Source organism: Rhodamnia argentea, chromosome 8 (genome assembly GCF_020921035.1).
Source record: "Rhodamnia argentea isolate NSW1041297 chromosome 8, ASM2092103v1, whole genome shotgun sequence".
Lineage (NCBI taxonomy): Eukaryota > Viridiplantae > Streptophyta > Magnoliopsida > Myrtales > Myrtaceae > Rhodamnia > Rhodamnia argentea.
In genome coordinates this window covers 10053670-10074800 of record NC_063157.1, presented here as the reverse complement: position 1 = coordinate 10074800, position 21131 = coordinate 10053670, and the positions used below count along the sequence as shown (strand labels likewise).

The following is a 21131-nucleotide window of genomic DNA, read 5'->3' as shown; positions in this document are numbered from 1 at the left end:
GAGAAGAGTAAAACACATCTGCAACGAATATTATTAATGAATTCTCCGTCCCACACGATCACACTTCCATCCTGTTATTTCTGCTATCCACCCCCCAATTTATTGTTGATCAAACACATAAATCAGATTATTCTCATCCTTCATGACAGAATCAAGAAAAAAAATTAATAACAAAAGAGGATCAGCACACCCTAGAAAAGCACTTCTTTGCAGCTTGAGGATACCCCTTCACATAATGATTTCACTCTTCGCTCAACCCTACAGGTTTAGAACATTCATCTTTGCAGGGGGTCCACTGTTCGCACAATTGCACCTGTCATCCCTTCGAGTCGGTCCTTTGTAATTTCCACGAAGTGACCTAATATTTCGTGGAACTGCTTCAAACCTGCAAGTGGGAGAATGATGGAGGACCTGTCGGAGCCCGCAACCTGCATTCGCATACCATCCCAACACTCACTTTGTTAGTTTAAAAAATCACTAAGTTTTTTTATGAGGAACGTCGCTAATAGAGAAACTGTTTTAGCATACCTCAGATATCCTCAGGAAATGACCTCTGTTGTTGCTCCCTAGATCAAAGAAAAACTTCTTCTGGTCAACTCTAATTACCTTGGATACTCCCATGTTACCAATTTCATCCTGTGCTGGCAATTCCGCCGATCTGTCCACATTCAAATCAGAACAAGCTGGGGCAGATTGGCCACTATGACCAGATATGAAGCCTGCACCTACATCATCTGAAAACCCGACAACACTTCCTGTAGCCTCGGAACTTTGCTGCTTCAGAGCACAAGATCAGGAAGGCCAAGGGAGCATCCCGGAAAAAAATAAAAAGTGAGATCCCTTGAGACAAGGAAAGAAAAGCATGATGCAATTGAATAGGGAAAAAGAACATGGAATATCTATAAGCATAAGAGAAATTCAACATTACAGAGCACGGGCACATCATTAAGAATTCATAGCTATGACGCGTCATATTTTACCTGGTTGGGAAGTATGAAAAGTGTTGATGCTTCATTAATCTCGGCCAGGATATTTCTGAAAGCTGCCCAACCTTCATCGCGGGTGCTACCTGCAGGTACAATGATAGTGCTCCGGTTTCTACTGACTGAAGCTTCAGACACCTGCATAAAGTTATAATAAGTTATTTCCTTCTTGATGCAGGCTCTAGCGAAAGACAAAAGAATTGTTAGTATTTAAATATTAAATTACACATTTGTCTAACAACTTAAGTTTTTAGAACAGTTGGCAGCAATCCCATAAAATTTTAGATGGTTTCAGAGCAAAAGTTCCTGAGTTCAAATCTTTTCAGGTTCTTAATCATCTCTCATATCATATATTTCCATCTTTTTATCTTAGGCAACAGTCCAGCCCACGCATGAGAGAAAGTATAGATATCTAAATTTTAAACAGCCTCTTCATCTTCACAGCTTAAACTTTTAGAACAATTGGCAATAGATCTACAAAACTTGACAGATTTCGTACAAGCGCCAGCCATGCCTTATGTGCAAAAGGAGAGTAACAAAATTTGTGCCTAAAGAAACAGAATACAGAGAGAACTTGATAAATTAAAGAACATCGCTGATCTACAACTAGGAAGTCCAAAAAGGATGAATAACTAAATCCACGAAAACCAAAAGGAGCCCACGGATGGATAAAACCAGAATCATTGTATCGCTAAATCAGTCAAATAAATACTTCAAGCATTGGCTGCAGGCACAGGATTGCTAGTACTAAAAACTAACACCTGAAAGAATATCATAGCAATACTTGAAGCAACCAATCTTTTCATTTCATCTGTATTTCACCACACAACCTTCAGCACAATGACTCATAATCAGGAGACAACCTCTCAGGAAGTCAATTTAATGACACATTATTTGCCTCCTGATTTATCACAAGATATCTTAGAAGTTTAATTGAAGTCAGGGACAGAGAAAATAAAAACCAAACAAAAGTTTATCCTGTAATCCATCCCAATCAACCAAGAAGACTAGTCAAAAAGTTCCATCCATTTCAAATACGTTGCATCCAAGTGTTCCCAACTAGTTAGTCCTCTTCCTAATGCTTTCCTCTATCTCGCATACAGACCAAAGATGCATCCATTTAAAATACATAAGATATCTGAATCATTAATATCGATGTTCACACTATTCCCAAAGAAAAGCATTTGCCTGACTTGCATATGATAATGTTACCGACACTTCAACGCTGCATCAAAAGATATTCTCACAGACGAGCTTCTCAATTCCCGTAGAATATAACCCTTTCACCAAAGATTCCAGCATATAGGGCATATCTGGTTGTCAAAATAATTCTAGTGGTGTCTTTTATTCAAACTAATTCATCCATGGAAGGCTGCCCCCATTGCACTGCATTTTAGATGACCAATATTCCCTATCCCACTTCCCTTTCTGTACTGCTATGACCATGCCTCTGGAAACCATAGTTCCTCCTTTCAGCAAGGAGAACAGTCGTGCCAGTGGGAATGATCATAAAAGGAAAATTGCATTCCTAGCTGCCGGATACACAGACACAACTACCACACAACTCACGGACCAACTGCTCATGGATGAGAAAATAACTTCCCGAAATAAACTTGCAATAGCATCTCAAATCATAGGAAGTATAGCTGCATTAACATTTTTTTCCATAATCCTAAACATCTAGGTGATAAGTTTTTGCTGTGTAGCAGAAGCTTGCAAATTCCAGATGATGATAAAAAATTATTATGATATGTGTCCCTGCATACAAACTTATAAAAGAGATTTAACTTTGAATGTGCAAGTCTCAATTATTTGGGTCGGGGAAAAGAAGAAGTTCAAAGCAAGAAATCTTATTTACAATTTCTTTTTACCTATTGAAAAAGCAAACAATATCATTTGAATGGTAAATGTTCACTTTTACTGTAGTCTCACGTCTTTTGATTTGTTATGAGACACTGATAACAGATTGCATTAAATGCTGTTAGAATCATCCTCCTGCCCAACAAAGTTGTTCAGTTTCTGGAAAACCCCTCTCAGTCTACCATTCTAATCGCCCCACTGGTCTTTTAATTAAGACATTTCAGTTGCATTCTAGTTAGATAATAGTTTAGGATTACATTCTTAGCTGCAAGGCGGACATATCAGGAAAAGACTTGCAACGTCTGATGTTGCACAATTTTCCAGCCTAGCAGCATTTATGTAGATTTGGAAATATGAATCCAATCCAGAAGGGCTAAATACATGTTTGTGACAGTGCAGGTCAAACAGCACTAGTCAGAGCACGAAAAACTGCCAGGATTTCATGCATTATATTAAGAGTTTTGGCACAAATTTAGTGTGTGAACATCGGGAGGACCACTATAATGAGGCCCGTTTCTATTTTCCACTCAGTCGTTGAACCTGGAACTCTTTCATATTATGAAATTATATAGTTCTACTCTTGTCTAGACCTCGATAACAAAATTCCATGTTTGTAAGAGGTCCCCTGCCATTCCATGTAGTTAGACTGTCCATAAGCATAATCCAAAATTACTGGGAACCAGACAAAAACTTTAAATTCGTGCCAACTACTAAGCCCACAAGTTGTTAACTATCAAAAGGAAAAGATGCTTACACTTCCTAGAGGAATAAACTACAAAAGATCCAGCATTTGGAAAATCTATTTGACATTTTTGTGTTATTACTCTGAACAAAAACCTTAATGTTTTGAAAACAGCACCAACAGAAAGCATTTAAAGGTACAAAACATTTGGTGCAGATTAAGGTTCACTCTGGAGCAACATGGCCCATCACTGAACGCAATCCAGCTCGTCAAAATACTAAGAATGCAGTATGCACAAAGCACAATTTACTCGGCCTAGTAGATGGAAGATCGAAAGAGCTTAAAGACAGTGGCAAGGAACTCAGACTGTGGATTACCTTTCGAAAGTTCATATTTCAACTAATTATGTCAAAAGAAAAATAATTGCCAGGTCAAGGCAATCACAGAACTATAGACTCCACATGAAGACATGCTAGAACCAATAAGCAGAGGAGATAAAGCCACGGATCAAAATGACAGGCAAATTCAATAGCGGCAAATCCAATCGCTGGCAAAAACCCAAAGTAATGAAGACCTAAGAGAAGAATTACCTTCAAAAACCGGCCCCGCCGATTCTCGCCAACATCAAAGTAGAACACCTGCAACCAACAACAAGCAATTCAAGCAATGCAAGCACCATAAACGACTTGACAACAAGAAACAGAATGCCCCAATTAAAGACAATGCCTTGGTGTCGAGCTGCAATTCCTTGCTGGAAGCCTCCTGATCGTCGGTATTGACGTAGTAATTGAAGAGATCCAGGAACCAGGAGATGCCAGAGAAGGGCACGATGATGGTGGACCGCGTGGCCGAGGTCTTCTCGGAGATCTTGAGGTAGCGGCCGCGAGGGTTCTCCTTCAGATCGAAGTAGAAGAGCTTGTGCTCCACTTGCAGCGTCTTGCACATCAATTCCACGTCGTTCCCTCCTCCTCCAACGCCTCCTCCTCCTCCTCCTCCTCCTCCACCCGAATTCCCCTCCATTTCCCTCCCTCCACAGGAACCCTCCTCCTACAAACACACCCCCGCCCCCAAAATTCCCTCCTTCGGGACGAAACCGCAACCAAAAAAAATCAAGCAGGTCTCGATTTTCTCCGACCCGTCGCCCCTCGTGACGGCTCCAACGAAATCGCTCAACCTAGCAGAGCCGTAAGGCCAAGGCGGAGGATGCAGCTGCTACTGAATTGCCCCGGCGATTGTTGCTAATTAGGGTTGGAATGAGAATTGAGGACCTTGATGACGACGAAGAAGAAGATAGACGACCAAGTCCCATGGCTGAGTGCGAACGTCTCGTCTTATTTTTAACTCAAAAATCCGAGCTTTTATTTACACACTCTCTCTCTATAAGTGAGCTATTATCTAATTCGTACAGAAACGCGACTAAAGAAGTCGTCGTCGTCGTCGTCACTCAGTCACTGAGCTGGTGGTGGGCATCGGGTCTGGCTTTGGACTTTCACCTCCCCCACATCCAACCATCGCCGTCATGTCCCGAGCCGCATTGCCATTCCATCCCTCGTTTTTGTAGCGTCCGAGCGACAATTCCAACCGACCTGCCTCCATTAATGGGGAACCATGAATGCTCGAATGGAACCGAAGGCGATTCGATGCTGCGATTCGAAGGTCGGAGTCGAAAGGAACCTGAAATCCGGCAATCAATTAGCAACCTGATGCGGGTGAAAACGCCACCATCTTCGTCTTCCTTCGGTTATTGTTGGAGAGTTACAGAGGACCGAAACGAGTAAAAAATTAAAAAAGAGTGGCGACACGTGGGAGTCACTCAGAGGCTCCGCGTAAGAAAGGGAGTGTAGATGGAAATGGAATGAAAGAAGTGGACAAAAATACAATGTTGTACTTCAACTTTTAATTAAATCGTTATAAATCTCGAATTATTATTAAATTTTCGATATAATTCTTAAATTATATAAAAATATTTAAAAATTCAAAGATCATATTAAATATTAGATTGAAATTTACAAATAATATTGAACAATTTAAAAATTTAAAAATAATATTGAACATTTAATCAAAGTTCAGCACCATATTGAACAAATTAAAAATTCATATATCGTTGCACTATACATTGAATGAAAATTCATGAACCATATGTACTATTATCCCAATTAAAAAAGGAAATTTATAAAGTAGAAAAACATAATCATGAGAATTTATGCGAAATTATGAGAACATTAAATACATAATTTATCCTCGGAGAGCACTTCACATCATCTATTGTTCTTATGTCCCAACTTTAAAAAAAAGAAAAGTGTCATTTAAGAAAAATAATTACATCAAATTTATTGAAAACGCTCAAAATCAATTGAAAAGTCAAACCCTAATTAGATGTGAAGAATGGATTCGCAAGAAATGCCAATTTGGTTTTCTTTCGAAAGTAAGGCTTTACTTAGAAATATATGTGAATGAGCTTTTGGACATACACAAAAAAAAAAAAAAAAGCAGAACTATGCAAGTGGTTAGGAGGTGTGCAACTTACATTTTCATGGAAAAATTCAAGAACTGTTTAGATATGAGGTTTCTGCTGGAAAATAATATCGTACGGTTTTTGCATCACGTAAATCGAATCCATTTAATCCATTGGTCGTGTATGCCTCATAATAATAATTAGAGTCCTTTATCATTATAATTCGATAGAAAAAAATAAATAAAAATTCAAAAATTACATCAAATATTAAGCTAAAATTTATTAATATTTTAAATAAATTAAAAAGTTGAGAGAGCGCGGCCAGAGTCTGGCCAAAGTTAAGGACCGTTTGCCTCATTTTCCCCTCCCGTTTTCTGCACATTCCATGGCGATTTGGGGGAGACGGTGATGGTTGAGTGGGGTTGGCGACGGCAGCGAGGCCAAGCTAGACGTGCGAAGGAGGAGGAGGATGTGGAGATTTCTTGCGGAGCCAACCAACGCAAACGGAGAAGAGCGAGATGCTCAGGCCCTTCCTCCCAAAATCGCCGTCTTCCTCGTCCGCCGCCTCTTCACGGCCTCCGTCTCTCCTCTCCTCGCTACGCCAGTGCGGCGACCTCAAGCGCCTCCGCCAGACCCATGGATTCATGGTCCCGAGGGGCCTCGATCACGACAATGTCCTTCTCGGCCGCTTCATCGGCCGGTGTTTCTCTCTGGGTCTCTCCGATTACGCAATGGCGGTCTTCGACCACGCAGCCCACCCCGATTTGTACCTCTACAACAGCGTCGTCAGGGCTCTTCCCGACGCCGGTTCTGCCGAGAGGGCCGTTCGTTTGTTCGACGGGATGCAGGCTTCGGGCCTGCGACCCGACTCTTACTCTTTTCCTTTCGCTTTGAGAGCTGCGATTCAGCTGTCTGCGATCGACGTGGGGAGACAGATTCATTGTCAGAGTGTAGGAATTGGGTTGGAGTCCGACGCTCACGTGGCCACGGCCCTTGTTCGGATGTACTGTTCGGGCGGGTGCCTTTCCGATGCGCGGAAGCTGTTTGATGTATTGAATTGCGGGTCTGTTGCGCTGTGGAATGCGATAATCACTGGTTATGCCAAGGCTGGCTGTTTGGAGAGTGCCCGGGAGTTGTTTGAGCGAATGCCTGAGAGGAATTTGATTTCTTGGACTGCTGTTATCGGAGGATATGCTCAGTGGGATAGGCCAAGTGATGCGATTGAAGTCTTTAAGAGAATGTTGCTCGAGGGCATAGAGCCGGATGAAGTTTCGATGTTGGCGGCGCTGTCCGCTTGCACGCAGCTGGGCTCGCTTGCACTCGGGGAATGGATTGATAGCTACATCAACAAACGCGGGCTAAATCGAACTGTGCAGCTTAATAATGCACTCATAGACACGTTTGCGAAATCAGGCAGCATAGGGAAGGCTCTACAAGTCTTTGAAGGCATGACGGGGAAGAGTGTAGTCAGTTGGACGACTATAATCGCGGGACTGGCCATGCATGGCAGGGGAAGAGAAGCCCTTGAAATGTTCTCTAGAATGGAAAGGGCTAAACTTAAGCCCAATGAGATCACTTTCACGGCGGTCCTCTCCGCTTGCAGCCATAGTGGAATGGTCAAGCTCGGTCGAGGGTTCTTTGCCATGATGCCCTCGAGGTACGGAATTGACCCAAAGATTGAGCAGTACGGATGCATGATCGATTTACTTGGACGGCGTGGTTATTTACAAGATGCAGAGCAGCTAGTTAAGGGTATGCCTTTCGAAGCAAATGCCGCCATATGGGGATCACTTCTTGCTGCTTCTAATATTTATGGGGACCCTGATCTTGGAGAACAGGCTCTGCAGCAATTGATACACTTGGAGCCTGAGAACAGTGGTAACTTTTCACTTCTATCTAACATATACGCCGGTCTAGGAAGATGGAACGAATCTAGGTCGATAAGGAAGGCAATGAGGATGACAGGCACTGAGAAGATGCCTGGTAAGAGTTCCATAGAACTGAACGACAAAGTTCATGAATTTGCAGCAGACGACTTGTCAAACCATCCGGCGGATGTGATTAATGAAGTACTGCACACGATAAATGGACAAATGAGGGCAGATGAAGGTCCAGAAGAGATTGTATGATTTACTGCCTCAATGTGACGGTGTGGTGCGCTTGCGTCACAGTGTCAAACTCTTAAAAAGTGCCGCTACATTGACAGCATTAAGCCTGAAAATCTGTATTCACTTCTGGAAATTAGCATCAAGCTTGAGAAGTTGAGGCCACTGTTGGAGTTCACTTGCAGTGCAGTCATCCTTGCTGTGCCCACTCGACGGGCTAGTAATCTGTGGAAATCTATAATGTTCGGTTGCTGTTGTCTAATTTTTTCTGTCACGGCATCTGTTTCCTTGTAAATCTCCATCCCGGCTAACCTCTTTGTTCAATTATTGTTCAGGCATGTAGAATAGAACTCGAAAGAGGTATATCCTCGATGTGGATTCATATAAACTGATCGGTAAGGGTGTGTAAAGACTGGCACTTCCCATGCTTGAGGAGGTGTTGCTGCAAACTTCTTTGGAATCAGTCTGGCTTTGGCTTTACTGCACTCTTCCATGCCCAAACTGCAGAGTCCAGTCAACCGAAAATTGGTTGGTTTGGGGGTCATCGCATGGTGAAGCTAGTCCCTCTCTCTCTCTCTCTCTCTCTCTCTCTCTCTCCGTTTTGCAGGAAGCATACTTGTTGAACTGGCTAAGGAGCCTGCCCGCGAACATGCCATTTGAGACAACATTTTTGTTCTTTGTTTTTTCCTTTGCAAAGAAAATAAACCAGCTATAGATAAAGTTTTTTCAACGATAGAATGTTACGTACTACGTAGTATTCACAAATAGAAATAGTGGCCAAATGGCTCAAGAGCATACGTCACTTTTTTGTTGTTTCAGTACCATTTTCTTTTTAAGCTGGATTTATTTTTTCAGCAAGAAAAATTGAAGGTAACCAGCTTATCCAAGACGATTTTAATACCACATTTTGGGCTTGACTTGTGAAGAGGTGTTTTATAGTCATGCAATTACTCAGACATAATTTAGCTTGAAGTTCTCTTACGCTCATAGCAAAAACAAAAGGAATAATTTTACTTTCCCATCAGAGGTTACAATACTATTTGAATTTCAAAAAACTGTGAAAAAGGTTGTATATGAATACGTGTTTCAGGAGTTATTGATTTAAAGAAGTCTAGAGTACGTGAGTTGCAAATTTCAGATGCTGCGAAAAGCAAAAAGTCAATGCAAACAGGCTAGATTAATTCTTTCATCCACATGCCCTCAACGACTCATTTATGATTCCTGGGATAGAAATTAAGTGATCCGAAGGGTACAAAAAGACCGAACTCTATTCAAATATGCCAGATACAAACGAACCATTTAACAAATATAAGCAGATGGACAGGCTATTACAAATATTAACTTGCGGGCACCTTTCAGTACATCTGGCGGCACGCTGCCACGATAAAACACTGAACTGAGAACTCAGGACTCTTGAGGCACCTCGAATCTTGTTGGAGTTTGAATGCCCATCATGCAACTAAGGCCAGATATTAAGATTACAAGCAAGACAAGCCCCTGAAGCATCAGAGAAGCACTGGTATAAGGATGTCATACTTTAAATGAGATGAACGGTTATATGAGGTCGAGGTTGGGGGAGGAAAAGAGTAACCCATCAAACATAAACAAAAATTCTAATTTATGTGTATTGACGTGCATAGAACAGAAGTTCGTCCTATGTGTGAATGTATCATGGAATTTTAGATGCTGCCGCTTAGATTCCAGATGCATCATAAGTGCACTACATTTAGCTGCACTATTTCAACTATAAGAAAGCATTTGAGCTTGAAATAACAGGGACGTGCATGCATATGATATCATTGGAGTGGCTCATCGTACTGGATGGACAGGCTCCAACATCAACACCATCAACATCACCTTTATCCCAAATGGACAGGCTCCAATTTTAACAAAAATTGAAAAGCCAAAACAAAATTCAACAGAAACAGGCAGGGTGTTATCGCATGATGCTTATTGTTGCTGTATATGATAGCTACAGCGGCAATGGAACCTTAAGCCATTCATCTCTCATGCGATGGTTGCTATAAAGATGCAACAGTGCATGAAACTCCAAAAGTAAACATTTGACATTCAAGACAAACGAGTAAGCACATCTAAGGAAACCTGCAAGAACTTACAACAAAAAGTCCTTCTATGAGTGATGATTTGATCTGGCAAACTCCCTCGCATGTTGAATTGGGCGATGCATTCCCAGCACTGCCTTCAGCAAGAAACCTTTCTACTTCCCGAAGAGAAGGATACTGAACTGAGCTATAAGGACGTGAAACATAGAGAGAAGCAAATTTCTGCCCGGACCGCTCCATGGATAGAAGAAGTTCAGAGAAAATTTCACCTGCACAGCTCATCACAATACTTCTAAGCATTTTTCCGGGAAATGAAAACTGTATGGAGAAATCAATTGAAAAACCAAAACTAATGATAATGGCCAAACTTTAGTTTTGAAAACCGAAAAACATACTTTCTGAAGGCAGTACTTCAGATTCAGGCGAAAGACCAGATGCTTCATGGCAAAACATAACAAGATCTGCCTTCCCTTCAGGTCTCTTTTCCTTTCTGGAAGCTAGATAATCCTGTTCATCATTATGAATAGAGTCATCAGTAATTTGTGGGAGTCATGGAATTTACAGATAAAAGCTTGAATGATTGTTCAATTTACATTGAGCGACTGCAGGTCAGAAAGTTTATGGTAATTGTCCCCCTGTAAGGAGCATGATCCGAGAAGAGCAATGCTACTGGTCTCTAAATCTTGACCACAAGTTTCAGTGAAACCAGATATCAACGAAGTTTCCACTGTCTCCTCCTCAATGGCAGCAACGTAAGGAAACGCCATTGAAAAATTAGACCTTGTAAAAGAGACCTGTTGAAGGTTTGAACTTTTGATTAATTGGAAAAGTTGAATCAATCAAAGTCTGAGTAACTTGCCAGCCACGATATCCATTTGACTGAAGGTAGGCTTTATTTACCTTAAGCAAGTCTACTAGAGCTGGATCCACATGGTTGTTAGCAGAGATATCCAAAGATTGCACCTTTTGGTAAACAAACGTAACAAAATAAAAATGAACAATGCAAAGTAATTGTTACAAGGTTTACAGGGCATCCTAAAATTTATGAATGTCAAACTACATTATTAAGCATTGCTTCCATATGCCCAATGGAGGGAAAAACTATATGCATCATATGCAAAATACCGAAGTTTAATGTATGCTAAGGAAAAGGAATTCCATTATTCTAAATGACAAGTCAAATCAAAATAAGTTCGAGAATTCTAACCTCTCTACCAAGAAAAACAAGAGCAACATCCACAGGCTGCTGACTTTTCTTTCCCAAGCACTGCATTGGAACATAAAAAAAAAAAAGCAATAAGCCAGCATATAGCAATAGACTTCTTTCTTTTAATTCTGAGAAGAAACAAACAATAAGCTACTGCTGTTGCATCATCAGTCTAAGAATCACAATATCGGAATCAAGTACCAAGAAGTCCGACCACCCGCCCTTTGAAAGAATTGACTTGGCCAGAGTCTTTGGAGATATGGTCTGATAGTTTACAAGTTCCTTGATCCCATCAGTGGAAAGCCTGTGATGTTCAACATCTGTAAGATATCTGGACATCCAGAACCAACCCATAAAAAGGAAGCAAGACAACAAGGCACAACAAGTATTGAAGATTGTCTCCAGGTGAAAATATTGAAAAACATTTTGCAATGTGTCAATCTCTTGAGTAGCATTCAGTTATCATCACTGATAAAATCTAAAATACTTGAAGAGATACGCCTGCATTACATCCATACATCTGTCTTTCCATACATTTCTACAACCATAACTGCCTGAAGAAAAGATGGCAAGGGAAAGTACTTTCACGAGAAGAGGGACAAGATAACATGTAATGTCTATATTTATTTCTTATCGTCAATCTTCTCCACAAGGGAAACCTAAATACTCATGTTATTTGTGCGGCAACATTATGCAACATATATTACATGCGATGAGCAGTTGTTCACTAAAGATATGTCACTATCAATTATCTATATGTTCCCTATATTAAATGCTTCAAATGTTTTAAAATAATATGGTAGAAGTGGAGCTGAGGTGAAAATAATCCTTTTTGAAGAAAAATTTATCAAACAATATCGGGATGCTCATAGGAAATGGAAAGACAATTTACTCTAATAGTTAATACCATGGCAAGTTTTGTTTATCGAGGAACCAAAGAGTTTCTCAGAGAATGAAACCTTAAGTCTTGTCCAAGGATAAAATTCTCAATAGAATGTCAAGTACACACACACTATCAAAGGAGGAAACAAATAAATCTACCGGCGAAGCACAAACTAGCAGCTTAAAAGACAATTACAAGCACTTCGACATAAACAAAGCACAAAATGATATCTACAATTGACTAGCTAGAGAGTATAGAGAAGAGAAAGACAAGATCTGACCGAAACGAGTCTTTCTAAATTGCAGCATAAATTGCCATCTGCATATGGTATCTTGCTTTTATGCCTAACTGTGGACACAGTTAAGATTCATTCCCATGGGAAATATCCATTAACAATGTAGTATTCGAATGCATATTTGCCACGAAAAAGGAACACTGTTTGAAGAAAGAATGACAAAGCATTATCAAGTGAGTGTCAATCTATCTACAGTGTAGTTGCACAATGGAAGAGCAGTCCAAACTATTCATTCATCTTTTAATTACAGAATTATATTAAAGGAACAAGGTCCCCAACAATATCTTTAACAGCCGGCTACTCACTAGTGATGGCATGATATGCACCGATCTCGTAAGAAAATTCAACTGGAAATGAATATCCCACGGTTAACTGATGAAAACATGCATATGAAGAAGCAGCATCAACTACTAAAACTAAGTCTCAGAACTATTTCCTCTCAAGCTTTCATTTCTAAAGTCCTTTAACCCCATTGACAATATAGAAGCGCGGGAATGAAACCTGATACGTTAGAACTGAAAAACGTCACAGAAGCTGTTTCCCATACATGATCAAAGATCACTGCCTGAATTCGATGGCGTGCCAACGCATGACAAGACATGAAAACTTACCGTTCGTAGTGTCTGGACCAGAGAAAAGCGGGACCGGTAGTAGGCGAAGAGGATGCCGAAGGAATCAGCGCAGCCAATAGCATCAACGCCACCGCCAAAGCCTCCTTCATCGTCCTCGCACCTCAGAAAACCTAGAAACTTCAATCGACGCCAAACAAGAGAACTTTCTCAGACAAACGCGAAATGGACGTGCCGATCGATCAACGTCCGGTCCCAATTGAAAACAACAAATGAACGCACGAATCAAAAAAAGAACTTCTAGGAACAGATAAACTCAACGGAGCAAAGTGATATTCGTCGAGCATTGGAGGATCAATCGCGAACAGCGAGACCATTATAGGATGTGAGCAACACCGCCAGATGAAGACGATTCTGACGTGACTACTTCCGACTCTTATCGCATCGAATCGAAAGAACTGCGAATCGGAAGATGAACGAGATCGGACTGCGAAGAGATTACCAGTGCACAAGCGAGAACGACGCGAAATCGCCACGGATTGGGGGATTGAAATCGGTCCACTAAAGCGATGAGCACAGCGTATGTGCACACAAATCCTTCCCAAGGATTGGAGCTGGTGGTGCTTCAGCCCGGAGATGCAAATTTTCCTTCTTCTGTTTTCAATTTCTGTTCTGTAAATTTCTTTGGCGAGGTTCTGTCGCTCCTACTTTATTTGGACAAGGTAAAAAAAAATGGAATTCTGCAAAAATGTGGGGAAAAAAAAATTCGTGCTCCTTCTCGTCGCTTTGTCGCAATAATTTCTTAAATTTATGCTTAGTTTGGTTTTGCGAAAAAATAAACAATTTAAAAATATTTTTTTAAGATAATTATTTTATATCACTTAAAAAATGAATAAGTAAAAAATATTTTTATTATCTAAGTAAATATTTAGATTAAAAGATTATTGTCAATAATGAATATTTCAAGCAATATACACGATCATTTCTAGAAAAATATTTTTCAAATCACTTATTTTTCGCGAAACGAACGGAACTTTAATATCATTCCGAGCCGTGCGCGCTTTCTTAAATCTTCGAAGCTAAATCTGTTTAATTGACAAAGGGTCCGAAAGATCCAACGCACCTTATCATATTAAGCAAAACAATCAGACTTTGAAGTTTTCCAATTCGAGCTATAAACGGTTGCCGGTTGGAGCTCTTAAGCCTCCTTTGTAATCACATCAAAAATGGGTCATAAAGCCATTGTTTTAACCCGTATTTGATGGGGCTAACTTGTTATATGAATCGGTTATATTTAGTAAATGAATCGTAATATGGGTTTAGAATGGTAAAGCTCAAAATAATATGAGAATTAAATAGATTCATAACTTACCTAGACCCAACACACCTCTACAATTGTTTCTTCATTTTCTCTCACCCTCACTCCATCCCGCTCTCGCTCGTTCCGCGCTCTCGCATTAATTTGGACATGAGATTTTTTAGGTTGGATCAAATGTGGAAGTGTTTTAGTAACACGGGTTATGATAGGTATGGGCAGTGTATGGGTTGTGTCGGATATTAGTTACTAGATTTGTATTACATGAAAATGTGGTAAACAGCTTAAATGGATTGATTGGCTGAGACCATTTTTAATCAAATCCATCCATTTAACGAGGTCTACTCCTTTGTATCATTTTTCACCGTCGGGCTCAATTTTCGGCACGGGCCTAAATAAAAAGCAAGAAATAGCCCGAATCGGCCCAAAATGTGTTCATGTTATTCTCATTAACAAATGGGGCGTGGCCCGTTACCATCTTTGTTAGACAAAATAAAATCGAATTGCTGTGTCATGATTTACGCTAAAGGAGCATCTATCAAGCTTTTTTTGTTCCATCTTGCTCGAAAAACCGACCGAGAGCCTGAAAACCCGGACCGACCTGCCAGCCTAGATCAGATTTTTTTGGGCCCAAATAGGCCGGGCCGGAATTTTGGACCTCGTTAGTATCTTTTGTTCTTGTAGGTTTGGGCCTCAGGGCCTGTAATCCTCGGGCCCGAAATAATAAAAAAATTAATATAATTTTGTCGAAAAATACAAAATGCAAAAGAAAAGGTAACAGATATGAAATAATTATTCTAGAAAACCCTCCAATAAAGTCATAAAAAAAAATCCACATAAAAACTGAAAATAAAACAAACGGGAAAAGTCACCGCGATAAGGCGGAATTTACGAAAAGGGATCGAAAACATGTTTAAAAAAGTGATTTTTGAAGCCAAATTAGGCCTAGGCCTTTAGCCGCCGGGCATCTGGCTCTAAATGAGTTTTCAATATTCTACTTACAGCTTTCATGAGTTGAAAAAAAAAAAAAACTAGTTCGGCTTTTTTTATTCTAATAGACAAAAAGTTCGGCGAACTGGCCTAGCCCGGACCGTTAAGTTTGGTCCGGGCCTCTATGGATCTAGCTAGGCCTAGAAATTCCAGACATTAATCTCTTGAGGCCTGGCCTGCTAGACCAATGTTCGCACCTATTACTCCTAGAAATTGGTTATCAGTAAGATCATCATTTTATATAATGTGAGTGGTTTTTAATATTTAAGTACTTTATCGCTCCTCTCACACTTAATCTAGTCTTGTTGTATAATATTAAGTGTGATCAAATTTAATTGGGGGCAAGTGGAGTTGGAAAACTTTAAACTCAAAGAATTTTTGCTACGATACTGTGTGAGATTTTGCAAGACCATTGTTAGATGTTCTAAAAACTTGAGGAGTTAGATAAAGGCGTGATTTTTAGTATTTAAAAAATACATAGATTTTTAGTATTTAAAAAATACATCACATTCTTTTTGAAGAAGATGTTTGCCAAATTGTTACCATGCTTGAACTAGGAGCTTAGGAAGAACGGGAATTCGCCCCGACGCATTCAATTCACTGCATTTTTTTTTTGGTCGAAAGATTTAATTCACTACTTTTTTGTTTGTAGATGATATTGTGCTTATTGATGAGATCAGGGCGAGGATTGGCGCTAAATTAGAATTATGGAGAAGCATGTTGGAGTCTAAAGAATTTATGTTAAGTCGAAGTAAGACCGAATACATGAAGTGTGAGTTCGACACGGCAATAAGAGGAGATCAAGAATCCGTGAATTTGCTCGGACGGGAGATACCCAAGAAAGATACTTTTAGATATCTAGGATCAATATTGCAACATGGGGAGAGATTGATGAGGATGTAAGCCATAAAATCGGAACAGGAGGTTGATCGAAATGACGCAATACATCGGGATTTTTGTGTGATCACAAAATCCCTCTTAGGCTAAAAGGAAAATTTTATAGAACAACGGGAAGCCCCGCAATGCTATACGAGCTAAATATTGGCCAAAGACAGAGGCAACATGAGTATAAAATGGGAGTAACGAAAATAAGGATGTTAAAGTGGATGTGTTGTCATACAATGATGAATAAAATAAGAAATAAAGATATTCGACGAAAAGTTGGAGTAGTATTGGTAGCAGAAAAGATGAGAGAACATAGATTGAGATGGTTTGGGTATATTCTTCGAAGATTCCTAGATGTTCCGATAATAACAGAAGTTTCTTACCGAGAGTATGACATGAAGAAATGAAGAGGTCGGCCGAAACTTACTTGGGGGAAAGTAGTAAAACAAGATTTAATAAAGTGGGAAATATATTAGCGTACGGTTTGTCTTAGGACGGAGTAGAAAAAAGCTATTAGCATTGTGGAGGGGCAGAATTTCTATGTTCCAACCTATCCTTTTTAGTACTTTTTCTCTATATATATTTATATATTTATACATAATAATTTCTTTTCCCTTAATCGGTCTTGCTTTTATTTCATTTATTTGTGGGTTCATCGACCGCCGACCCCAACTAGTTTGGGATAAATGTGATGTTGATGTTGTTAAAAAGCGTCGCATCGTTCAGTTTTAACATGCTAAGTCTTAGCATCGATGCCGAAAAGCAAAAAGAGGAGGAATCTAAAAACAGTAAACTTGGATAGATCAAAAGAGGGTTGCGCAGCTCCTCTTTAAATATTGTGTTATATGCAGGCTTCCCTAGAAAGAACCGTACCTCCTCAACTTTGGCACTTTGCTAGGATTGCCTCCAGGACACTGATTCGGTTACAGCTGCTAAGGACCTCTCTTGATGAGCACAGCTTGACCATTATGGAGAGACTGCAATTCCTCTGTTAGCTAGGACATGAATGCGCCCCACGCGAGCGTGTTATCTTGTCCGAGAACAGCGGGCACCTTCGCAGGATCATAGCCCCGTTGACCTGGTCATGGTTTCCCCCTCTGCACAACATAGCCTATCTCCTCTGGGTCTTTAATTCTGTGAACTCAATCTGGATTTCATCTGCATCATAGAGCAGAAAGTTCTGGTTTTTCCGTCTGTTCTAATTCCCCTGCAGTGTTCGGCTCATCCGGGTATTTTCCATTTTCGCGAACGAAAGCGTCTTTACCGGTTAAATCGCGCTCATGTGTAGTGAACGCTTGCCCATATCCAAGAAGACAGGCAATGCAATGACTGTTTGATAGAGGTCCGCCCTAAAAAAGCTAAGAACTTTAAGTTACAGAGTAAATGTTTCATAGCACCCCCTCCGCCCACCCCAACCAAATTCAGCTGACACGGTCTTTAAAGCCACCCCAACCCGCATTGACCTGCAGACAGCCCTCGTCTTCCCTAAATGTAAAAGTGAAACAACTTGTGACTCCCCTCCTTCTCCTCGTCATCATATCATGTGAACGACATTAACCTCCAGCACCGCTCTGATTCACACAATTCCTGAGCTCTGTGAACATCATCATCAAGCCAGACACACTCCAATTCCTTGTCTATACTTCAAAACTCAAAAGGACTCCTCCATCTCCAAATCTCAAATCCACCTCAATGCCTCTTGGTCAATGAAGGATCTCTCCTTCTTCCTCCTCAAGAACTACTTTGGCGCCAAGATGAAGAAAGGCGTGGGGACCTTCTGCCACGGCGACTCCTCCACCTCGATCCTCAGCCAAAGCAGGACCGACCACGCCGCTGCTGCTGCCAAGGAGCACTTGATCATCGGTTCCCCCACTCTGATCGGCGGAGAGTCGTCTCCCAACGGGCACACGCTGGAGGAGATGATACTGCAGCTAGAGCTGGAGGAAGAGATTGCCCGGAGGGCGAAGCTGGACGGTTACTGCGGCGGGGTGCCGCAGAGGAGGATGTCCTGCGTGAACAACTCCGACATCTTGCGATGCGCCAGGAATGCACTGAACCAGTACCCGCGATTCTCCCTCGATGGGAAGGACGCCATGTACCGGTCCTCATTCCGGAACTCGGAGTGCCCCGAGAGGAAATTGATGGCCAGAAGATCAGTCTGCTGCGAGCGGGACCTCAGAGGCGGGCCACATGACAGGTCCCGGAACGATGCCAAGTACGATAGACCAAGCCTCTTGCCGCCAATCCTGGCAGGAGAGAGGGTGGTCTGGTGCAAGCCAGGGGTGGTGGCCAAGCTGATGGGCCTAGAGGCCATGCCAGTGCCAGTGAGAAGGAAAGCGAGTAGAGAGAAGTCGAGCTTCATGAGGAGGGAACAAGCGAGAAGGGGAGAAGAGAGACAGATTGGTACGGACCTAAAGCACGATCGCGATGAAATTTGCAGAAGGATGAGAGGTGGTTCATCCTCTAAGGCGTCCGAGTATTGCGTGATGAAGCCGATCACAGTGGAGCCACTGGATGTTCGCAGTGGCGATTCCGCCGCGGGTTGGCCAATGAGACGTTATAGTTAAGAACGTTTGTATGTCACATAGACTCGAAGCGAATCGCAACGCGGAAAATATGTCAAGGGGGTTGTTTTCGTAAGGTCCAATATGAATGTCACAGTTTTCTGAAATAGGATTAAATTTGATCTGGTAGAATGAATTTGAGCGATACCTGATAGACCTGTTTAATTGTGTGTTAACTTTAGTTGCAAGTTTTGCAAGAGGAGTTTCCATGTAATTTAATTTTGTGTAATATGACATAGGATTTGTAAGAAAGCAAAGAAATTAGATAGTTTGCCTGACCACGTCAATTTTTCTATTACCAATTTACATACTATATAACTACATCATATGAGCGAATATATCGTTATGCCATATCCGATAGACTTCTTAACCTCCCATAGGCCTACCAAAACCAGGCTATCCGACCGGTTGGATCAAGTACCGGCCTGACTCTCTGTCCTGTTCGTGATCCTATGCCATTTGTAGCTGAAACCGGGTGCAATCTGACCAAACCGGTCCACCTGGTTTCCACCGGGTCGGCACAGGCGATGTGGACTGGCCTGTGATCCTATGCCGTTTCTCGCATCCTAGTTGCTGATGGTGGTAAGAAACCATTGTTGCCTAAGCACGCCCGAAATCCTTGAGCATTAGGATTACTAGGCGGACCTGTGAGCATTGTAGACGAATTTTGTCCGAGTTAAATGGCGTCGTGGAAACAAGACTACCACAAATTAGACAATCCGTAAACACGATCCACAAGCGCAAGAATAGCTCAGAGGTAAAATTCAGAGAAAACTCTCTCAAAACTCAGAAAGTTACTAGTAGTCGAGGTCGCGTGATCTTGGAATTTGGGAAAATTTCCCTATGGATTTTAAAGAGGACAAAACATTATGTGCAAAAATACTATGTGTATTTTAGCGTTTAGGCTAACTTGGACGGACAGAATAGAAGGAGAACGAAGTGGACAACATGGACATCAATATGATTGGAAGGACCTAAGGCAGAAGGGTGAACAGATTGGGATTTGCCAAAGTCGCCTCGTCTGAATGAACAGCGTGTAGAGGAAAAAAACACAGAAGAAACTCTCTGCCCGGTCACTTGCCATTAAGGGCGATCAGACTGATCTTCGCGGCAATCTTTCGGACTCCATCTTGCTACGACTCGCTCTTCCACAGAGTACAGAGTCACGCACGAAGGAGAAGTGTCGCCTTTGCCGCACTTGCCGATGTAAAGCACCAATAGCGCTTTCGCTACGCTCCCGCAAAGACGGACCGTGCAATGAACATCTGACCATACCCTCAATCGCCCATTCTCGCCACCATCCCCTTCTGTGGAAATGAGCACGGCATATTCAGAATGGACAAGAGACGGATGGTGCCGGTACGCAACATATTCTACGCCGTACTGCGATCCCGACCTCACTACCCAATTTTTCATCCGAAGATGAGCATAAGCTTTGAAAAATTCGGGGAACGTAGATTTCTTTTCCGTCATGTATTTCCATAACTCCTCATCAGTCTTTCGGCAATTATCTCCACCGTGAATGCTGAGGCATTTGAGGGTAAAGCAAAGGTAAAACGCTTCCTCCATACTCAATTGAAACCATTGCTCGTCCTTCTCAGCTGTGACTACCGGTCGGCCAAAACATGCCCGGTTTAGAAGATCACTTTGCACTGCCTCTGCCGCAAGAAGAACAGAGCAACCTGATAGCAAACCATGAGCATTTGACTCAATTAAAGATGACTTGAGCCGCGACACAATCTCGGACATTGGATCGGCTAGTGCTCTGGCCTCTGCACCCTTTCCTTTCCATCTCGGCCCCATCGACGAAGACGACCCCAAAGTGCGGGTACGCTGGGAGGTAAAGGTGGAAGATTAGTGAAAATCAATTATTTGAGCAAGGATTAGTGTATAAATGTATCAGCTGATAACACCCATGTCTAAAAAAATTCTTCTGCCTAATGCAATAGTAAGTAAGAACAAAGTCCAAACCAATTAATTTCAGCACATCACAACCAAACAAATTAAAATATGAAGACAGTATTGATAACAACCAAAATACGATGATTTAATATAGAATTGATAGCCCAACATTAATGTTTATTCTTAAGTGATGCTCAATGAAGCAGCAGATAATCTTAGGGGTTAGGGGGGATCAATTGGATCGCAGAACACTGATAATCTTAGTGTTTTATGTGCCTTTAAATTGGACAATTCCACATGTAATAAAAATTCACAGCTAAGAATACACTGCTTATAAAAGAAACCTCCAACTGTTTCTTCCTTTCAAACGGGA

At 41.4% G+C, this 21131-nt stretch overlaps 5 protein-coding genes across 10 annotated transcripts; 2 read left to right on the top strand and 3 right to left on the bottom strand.

Moving 5' to 3' along the window:
• Positions 1–5240, bottom strand: LOC115736683 (transcription factor Pur-alpha 1). Of its 2 annotated transcripts, none has more exons than XM_030668510.2 (5): positions 4252–5240; positions 4116–4163; positions 981–1121; positions 529–777; positions 1–428 (listed from the first exon to the last, which is right to left on the bottom strand). In XM_030668510.2, exons 1-5 carry the CDS (start codon positions 4543–4545, stop codon positions 276–278), a joined length of 885 nt encoding a protein of 294 aa, XP_030524370.1. In that variant the 5' UTR covers positions 4546–5240; the 3' UTR covers positions 1–275. The 2 variants fall into 2 exon arrangements, with proteins under 2 accessions (XP_030524370.1, XP_030524371.1); XM_030668511.2 differs by having other exon boundaries at positions 529–774; positions 4252–5237.
• A 1098-nt stretch (positions 5241–6338) lies between these two features.
• LOC115736806 (pentatricopeptide repeat-containing protein At5g56310) lies at positions 6339–8640 on the top strand. The gene is made up of 2 exons (XM_030668673.2): positions 6339–8332; positions 8429–8640. Exon 1 carries the CDS (start codon positions 6499–6501, stop codon positions 8107–8109), a length of 1611 nt encoding a protein of 536 aa, XP_030524533.1. The 5' UTR covers positions 6339–6498; the 3' UTR covers positions 8110–8332; positions 8429–8640.
• Positions 8641–9277: 637 nt separating this feature from the next.
• LOC115736759 lies at positions 9278–13749 on the bottom strand. 5 transcript variants are annotated; one of them, XM_048284170.1, is made up of 10 exons: positions 13605–13749; positions 13145–13282; positions 11557–11659; positions 11356–11415; positions 11230–11289; positions 11049–11114; positions 10742–10942; positions 10544–10655; positions 10203–10417; positions 9278–9582 (listed from the first exon to the last, which is right to left on the bottom strand). In XM_048284170.1, exons 2-10 carry the CDS (start codon positions 13252–13254, stop codon positions 9490–9492), a joined length of 1020 nt encoding a protein of 339 aa, XP_048140127.1. In that variant the 5' UTR covers positions 13255–13282; positions 13605–13749; the 3' UTR covers positions 9278–9489. The 5 variants fall into 5 exon arrangements, with proteins under 5 accessions (XP_048140127.1, XP_048140128.1, XP_048140126.1 ...); XM_048284171.1 differs by having other exon boundaries at positions 13145–13275; XM_048284169.1 differs by having other exon boundaries at positions 13145–13351; positions 13605–13738.
• A 3851-nt stretch (positions 13750–17600) lies between these two features.
• Positions 17601–19134, top strand: LOC115736684. Its single transcript, XM_030668512.2, has one exon. The coding sequence runs from the start codon at positions 17999–18001 to the stop codon at positions 18857–18859; it is 861 nt and encodes a 286-aa protein (XP_030524372.1). The 5' UTR covers positions 17601–17998; the 3' UTR covers positions 18860–19134.
• Positions 19135–19900: 766 nt separating this feature from the next.
• LOC115736682 (tRNA-splicing endonuclease subunit Sen2-1-like) lies at positions 19901–20663 on the bottom strand. The gene has a single exon (XM_030668509.2). It carries the CDS (start codon positions 20657–20659, stop codon positions 19940–19942), a length of 720 nt encoding a protein of 239 aa, XP_030524369.1. The 5' UTR covers positions 20660–20663; the 3' UTR covers positions 19901–19939.
• Between the last annotated feature and the right edge of the window lie 468 nt (positions 20664–21131).